This window comes from Sinocyclocheilus anshuiensis, unplaced genomic scaffold, assembly GCF_001515605.1.
Source record: "Sinocyclocheilus anshuiensis isolate Anshui unplaced genomic scaffold, SAMN03320099.WGS_v1.1 scaffold621, whole genome shotgun sequence".
Taxonomy (NCBI): Eukaryota; Metazoa; Chordata; class Actinopteri; order Cypriniformes; family Cyprinidae; genus Sinocyclocheilus; species Sinocyclocheilus anshuiensis.
This window is the reverse complement of record NW_015537952.1, coordinates 224,804-232,334: the sequence shown is the minus strand read 5'-3', so window position 1 is coordinate 232,334 and position 7,531 is coordinate 224,804. Positions and strand designations below refer to the sequence as shown.

The 7,531-nt window shown below is 49.6% G+C and overlaps 1 protein-coding gene across 1 annotated transcript in view; it reads left to right on the top strand.

Annotated features, from left to right (window-relative positions):
* The window catches only part of LOC107664610 (adenylate cyclase type 2-like), a 147,939-nt gene that overhangs the window by 95,807 nt on the left and 44,601 nt on the right, over positions 1–7,531 (top strand). Inside the window, exon 4 of the mRNA XM_016455228.1 lies at positions 2,135–2,284. Coding sequence (XP_016310714.1) covers positions 2,135–2,284 — 150 coding nt within the window. The remainder of the gene's footprint in view (positions 1–2,134; positions 2,285–7,531) is intronic.

The window sequence follows — 7,531 nt, the reverse complement described above, 5'->3', positions numbered from 1 at the left end:
TAAGTAGACAAAGTAGACAGTCCACTCTCCGTGGTCTGGGTAGTTTCAGTCTGTTCCACCTCTGGTAGCCCGCATAGCTAACACAGCTATCTGAGGATATCTATGTGCTAGCTCAGTGACTGCTCCCCTTCCTAGGGTCTTAAGTAGCGGTCTCCCTGAGCCCTCACCTAGATAGCGCTGGGTTTTTCAGGCTAGCTGTGTTGGACCAGCTGCAGATAGCTCGGTGATTGCTCCCCTTTTTAGGGTTTTAAGTAGTGGTCTCCTTGAGCCCTACCTAGACAGTGCTGTCTCCCCTGCTAGGGTTGCAAGTAGACAGCCCACTCTTTGTGGTCCCCTCCTGTTCTACTATTCCTAAAATCCATGTTTATGGTAAGCGTATACTGTAGCTTCTGTGCGCTTTCTAAAATCCACTTTGTGGTAAGTGTGCACGCTAGGCACCCTGCACACTTTTCTAAAATCCTGTATGGTATGGGTTACACGCTCGACTTTGTTCCCATTCTCTGAGTTGGTTCTGGCCCCGGTTCTCCTTGGGCCCCACTCCACTTATGTATCTCTTGCGATACTTCTGAACAGGGCTTCCTCTCGTTAAGAGAGTCATTCTTAGGTACATGGCTATCTGAGGATATCAATGTGCTAGCTTAGGGACTGCTCCCCCTTCTTGGGGTTTTAAGTAGCGGTCTCCCTGGCTTAGACAGTGCTATCTCCCCTAAGTAGATAATCATTCCCTTGGTCTGGGCAGCTCTTTAGGAAGGTCCTTTTCATAAGACCCTTTGGATATAGCTATCTGCGGATAGCTGTGTCCTTGCTGGGATTGTTGGTGGCAATCTTGAGAACTCCTCTAGGCTTCCAGCCTCTCAGTGGTCTTATGTATCTGGCTACTATTGCTCACATAGCATAGCTATCTGAGGATGGCTGTGTTCTTAGCTTGGTTAGGGTGTTCAACCTTATCTGGTATCGGGCTCCCTCTTTTTACCAAGTTATGTGAGAGGCCCGAGGCGCCAGTGGCTTGGCCTCTTTCTGAGGAAAGCTTTGGTGTATGTCTGTCACCTCCTTGGTGCTCTCTCACCAGGTGGACAAGCATGCGCCTCGGCATGGCGGGATTGGATATCGTTCCCCAAAGTGTCCACCAGGACGCAGCGTTGAGTTTCCTAGAAGGGGAACGTCTCGGGTTACTCATGTAACCATGGTTCCCCGAGAGGACAAGACTCTGCGTCCCTTTGCCATGCCTTCGGCCTGCCTGTTTACGTCTCCTCAGACAACTGAGTTGGTGACATATTCAGCAGGTGCCCTTTTTATACTTTCGGGTACCCGCCTATGACGTCATGGGCCACGTAGACCAATAGGATTGGAGTTGTTTTATGCATGCTTCAGGTACCGGTCATGCAGACAGCGTTCCCCAAAGTGTCCACCAGGACGCTGCGTCTCGTTCCCTCTCGGGGAACCATGGTTACATGAGTAACCCGAGATGTTAGCCACTGTTGCAATCTTGAATAAAAGATCAGATATATGAACTTTTTTCTCTCTCTCTCTCTCTCATGTGTTTTGGTGTCTTTTATCAAATCTGAAAAGTAATTGTGTGTTTGTTGTCAAATACTAATATGATTTTTTTTCTCAACTAGTCCTACAAAAGTCAGTGAAAAAAGTATAATTTTAATAATGAATTATGAATCTGTTGTATGATAATGTTAAGTGCTCCATACGTAAGCTGGTGTTGATTAAATATTTCTGGTCTGGAAATTGTTGCCCAATCCTGCTCCACTGTTCAAAAGGGCATGGCTATTGTGAAATAGCAATGCTTTTATTGCCTTAGACCTTTATATATATATATGTGTGTGTGTGTGTGTGTGTGTGTGTACAGTGAGGTCCAAAATCTGAGAATTGTATTTGTTTTGTATTACAAATTACATCATCAGCATAACAAATTCAGAAATAGTAATTGATATACATTTTTATTGAATTTAATATAAGCATGTCTAAAGTAGAAGCAAGGAAATTTGACCTTTCCCATGAAGTAATTCCCCTTGGTAAATGTCAGAACTTTGCCACAAAAGTAGTGCAGATTTGTAAATTCTTGTGGTATAATCCTATATATCATAGGCTTTATTGTTCACTTTTATTTGTTTTATTTCTCTAGATCCTGGCAAATATTATAATTTTCATATGTGGTAACCTGGCAGGAGCATACCATAAGCATCTGATGGAACTGGCACTAAAGCAGACATATCAAGACACCTGCAACTGCATAAAATCACCCATCAAACTGGAGTTTGAGAAACGACAGCAGGTTAAGTATCAGTCTTGCATTACTTTCTATCATTTCTGGAGTCGTGATCTTTCAGCTGGTCTGTGGCTGGAACTGAAAGACCTGCCAAAACTGAGATATTCCATGTTTCCTTTGGCAAAGCACAGAATGCTCATTGTGACTTAACATTGGTGAATTCAGGAGTGAACTGGGTCTAGTCCTGGAACACTGGAAAGCTTTTGTGTTATGTGCCAGTTGCTGAAAGAATGACATAACTAGATTAGATTAGTGTAATAATAATAATAATAATTCCTCAACCTCCTAATATGTATCACACAAATTTTTTTTTTAAAGATTTATTTTTGGCGTTTTTGCCTTTTATTGATAGGATAGTAGTAAGACAGGAAGCAAAGTGGAAGAGAGAGGGGGGATGGAATCGGGAAAGGTCCGCGAGCCGGGACTCGAACACGGGACGCCCGAAGCGAAATGGCGTTACATGTCGACGCGCTGCCAACGAGGCTATCGGTGACGTATCACACAAATTTAATGTTTATTTAATCTACAGGCATGTTTTTGCAAATGTCATTAGAAATGTGAAAGTATAGTATATTTGATGGTACAGAAGCTTCTTTAATATGGCTGCTTTTGTAAAGTGAATCAGAAGTGTGATTATAGTATTTTCCCTCTTTTTGACAGTTCCTAGTTGGTCATGTTAAAAAGTTTTTAAAGGTCAGTTCCCTGTCGATTCTTCACTCGTACTGCATCTTGCTAAAGACGCTATGGGAAAAAGCCTTTTTTCTCCTGAACTGAAGTCTTTTTCAAGACTTTGTTTCGTGCAGTGTATTAAAAACGAACCAATGGCTCGGCAGCGGAGCTGCACGAGCCTATGGCGACAAAGCCCGCCAGAGCCCGTCAGAATGGGCGGGGCCATCTGGTTATATAAGCAGGCGTTCGCCACAGGATTCTCAGATTTCTTCTCCTTCAACGACGACTCTACGCTCTACGCTGATCCCGAAGCCTGCTTGCCGTTGACCTGCCTCGCAGCTGGACTGAGACCTCTCTGCTCAGCTGATCCGCTTTCTGCGCCGCCTCAGCGTCGCAGCAGTTCCGGTCCTGTTCCCCTGCCGCCATCCGGCGATTCTAAAAGAGCTTACTAAAAGAGCTTGGCGTTGTTGCAAATGCCATGCCGTTACTGCGGTTCGTGCAGGTCTCCCCTGCACACCGATGACGGCCACGCCGAGTGCGTTTCCTGCTTGGGGAAATCCCACACAGAAGCCGCACTAACGGGAACTGATTGTACTCACTGCGAGAACTTCAGTCTCGCCTCTCTACGCTCGCGGATAGCTTTCTTTTTAGAGAGTGAATCTGCCCCTCGCACCCTCCCGTTTTCTTCCTCCCAGGGACCTGTGAGGAAAAAGAGCGGGGCAGAGGACTCGAGCGTCCGGCTGCGAGCAAGCTCACATCAGCCCAGATCCTGCGTGCCTTGCCCTCGCCTCAGAGAGAGGTTTCACCAGTCCTCTTCTTCCAGCATGACCAGCGTCCCTCTGCCAGTGCGAGCCATCTGGTCTCGCTTCTCACTTCTTCGGCGCTCCATTCAGTGGCGGTCCTCCAGGTCTTTCAAGCCAAGATCCTCGCCTCCACGGACGAGTCTGGCCTGGACCCCGCGACTCTCAGGGAGCTGAGGAGTGCAACTGACCTGGCTCTGCGAACCACCAAGACCACCGCTCAGTCGATGGCCAGCCTTGTGGTGCTCGAGCGCCATTTATGGCTGACGCTAACGGAGATCAAGGACATGGATAAGGTCCCCTTCCTTGATGCGCCGATCTCCCCCAACGGCCTCTTCGGACCGGCGGTCGAAGGGTTCGCCGAGCGCTTCACGGAGGCACAGAAGTCGTCCCAAGCTATGCAACACTTCCTGCCAAAGCGCTCCAGCTCCGCTGCTGCTCCTAGTCGCCCTAAGTCTACGCCGACTCAGCAGCCCATGAAGCAAGCACCTGCCGTTCCCGCCATTCAGCCTGCTAAGACTCAGCAGACACGAGGGCGTTCCCACTCGGTCAGACGCTACCCCTTTCCTAAGCGCCAGGAACCCGACCCAAGATAGCTTTGGACCCGGCGCCTCAGGCATCTTCCTGATCTGCGAGGCAGGAAGAGGATGGGGCCAAGTCTCGCTGCAGTCGGACCACCCCCCAAGCAGCCTCTCTTAAGCCTCCTATCACCCCGTTCAACCCTGCGTGCAGAGGGAAATGTGTTTGTTGTGAACACTGGACTCGTTCAAGCGCCCAAGCAATCAACTGCTGTTATAGCGCGAAAAATAATACTCAAACATTTTCAAAAAGAGAGCAAAATTCCTCTTCCATTTCTCACGAGTGCCCTGCCCCCGTGCAGCCAGTCACTCGAGCTAATCCAACCCTTCGCCACGCAGGCTGAGGCCTGGCAGGCCATCAAAATGGGTTATGGGGATAATAAAACGAGGTTATTCACTCCAATTCGCTCGAAGACCCCCGCGCTTCAGCGGCGTGGTCCCCACATTACTGCAAAGCAAGGGCGCTCACGTCCTGCACTCAGAGGTGATGAATCTAATGGCAAAAGGAGCTGTAGAAACGGTTCCTCCAGCTCAGAGCGAGTCAGGCTTCTACAGCCGTTACTTCCTCGTCCCCAAAAAGGATGGTGGCCTCCGGCCCATCCTTGATCTCAGACACCTGAATCACGCCCTCATGAAAAGGTAATTCAGGATAACTACGCTGAAACAGATCCTCGTACAGATTCGCTCAGAAGACTGGTTCTTTTCTCTGGACCTGAAAGATGCATACTTTCACATCCAGATAGCCCCCCCTCAGAGACAATTCTTGAGATTCACCTTCGAGGGAGTGGCTTATCAGTACACGGTCCTTTCCTTCGGGTTGTCTCTGGCTCCCCGCACTTTTACGAAGTGCATGGTCTCTGGCTCCCTGCACTTTTACGAAGTGAAACTCTCTGAGACAGATGGGAATCCGCATTCTTACCTACCTCGATAACTGGCTCGTGCTGGCTCAGTCAGAGGCAGAATTAATATCACACAGGACCCTCCTCCTCAGCCACTTAGAGCGCCTGGGACTCAGGGTCAATTTCGCCAAGAGCACGCTTTTCCCCAGACAGCGAATATCGTTCCCGGGAACAGTTTTCAACTCCGCTCAAATGAGAGCTGTAGTCGCGCCGGAATGGGCTCTTGCCATACGGAAACTCGCGTCCTCCTTCGAGATCGGTGCCACTCGCCATCTCAAAATGTTTCAGAGGATGCTGGGCCTCATCGCCGCATCATCACCACCACTACAGCTGGGCCTGCTTTGTATGCGTCGCCTTCAGCGCTGGCTGAACCCGCGGGTTCTATCCCATGCGTGGTGTCACGGACGCCTACATATCAGGGTGAGCCAGGCCTGTGTAACAGCCCTGGCCCCTTGGAAGAACTCTCGCTAGATGGAACAGGGTGTGTCCATGGGAATGGTTTGCAGGAGAAAAGTTGTCACGACAGATGCCTCCAACGCAGGTTGGGGGTCGCTGTGCGAGGGCAAACCGACTTTAGGCCATTGGTCGAAAGCGGAAAAAGGGTTTCACATCAACTGCTTGGAAATGCTAGCAGTGTGTCGAGCCTGTCAGTTCTTCCTGCCAGTCCTAAGGGGACACCATGTGCTAATACGATTGGTCAACATGTTGGTGGTGTCCTACATAAATCGTCAAGCAGGCCTCTCTTTGAAGGGCCTCTTCATTCTGGTTGAGCGCCTTCAGGAATGGGCTCAACTCAACCTGCGCTCGCTGAGGGCAGCATATATACCGGGCAAATTGAATCGAGGAGCTGACATGTTATCACGGAGCAATGTCCCCTCAGAGGAGTGGATGCTCCATCCACAGACGGTTCAGAGAATCTGGGAGATCTTCGGCGAGGCGAGGTAGACCTCTTCGCCTCAGAAGACAACTCTCACTGCCCAATTTATTATTCCAAGGTCAGGGACGCGTTGGCCCACGATTGGCCTAACCTCCTCTTTTATGCATTGATTCCACAGGTAATCAGGCAAATCAGGGAACAGAGACACAAGGTTCTCTTGGTGGCCCCTCTCTGGAAGAACCATCTTTGGTTATCAGAGCTGAACCAGTTGCTGGTAGCAGGCCCCTGGCCCATTTCGTTGAGACGGGATCTCCTCTCTCAAGTGGACGGGACAATATGGCACCCTCGGCCCGAGCTGTGGGCCCTGCACCTTTGGCCACTCGACGGGAGCCTATAAGCCTCCCAGAGCGAGTTTTAAACACTATTTCGGAGGCTAGAGCCGTCTCTATGCCCTTAAGTGGTCTATTTTCTCCGCTTGGTGCCTAAACCGCGGTGAAGACCCATCTACCTCTGACCTATCGGTGGTTGTGTCATTCATGAAAGAGCTGCTGGTTAAGGGACGCTCCCCATCCACCCTCAAAGTATACATAGCAGCTATGGCGACCTCTCATGCCCTGATTGCGGGCCAATCGGTGGGCAGGAACAGCGCGGTTGTCCGCTTCTTGAGGGGTGCCAGGAGGCTGAATCCGCCTCGCCCCTCACTGTCCCTTCATGGGATCTGCCCACTGTGCTCCTTTTGAGCCACTACAGTCTACCAACCTTCGGTCACTGTCGCTGAAGACTGCTCTGCTTCTAGCACTAGCATCGGTAAAGCGAATAGGAGACCTGCAGGCGCTTTCCATTAGCCCTGCCTACTTGGAATTCGGGCCTAACGTCTCTTAAGGTCGTCCTGAAACCAAGGCATGGTTACATACCCAAGGTGCTCTCCACTCCATTCAGAGCACAGGTCATCGCGCTCTCTGCGCTTCCTTCCTCTGAAGAGGACCGAGAGTTATCCTTGCTCTGCCCCGTCAGAGCTCTAAGAATTTACATTGAGCGTTCCGCCCCCTTCAGCTAAACCTGTATTAAGGACTGTAAAAAGATGGACTAATGAAGCAGAGCAGGATTTACAAGCTTGTTTTGACCTCACTGATTGGAGTGTTTTTGAAGCTGCTGCCACCGATCTGGACGAGCTCACAGAGACTGTAACATCTTATATCAGTTTCTGTGAAGATATGTGCATTCCTACCAGGACTCATTTAACCTACAACAACGACAAACCATGGTTCACTGCACAACTCAGACAGCTCCGTCAGGCCAAAGAAGATGCTTACAAGAAGACGGACAATGTCTTGTATAAACAGGCTAAATACACACTGGAAAAGGAGATCAGAGTAGCAAAGAGGAATTATTCTGAAAAAATAAGGACTAAGTTCACTTCCAGCGGCTCG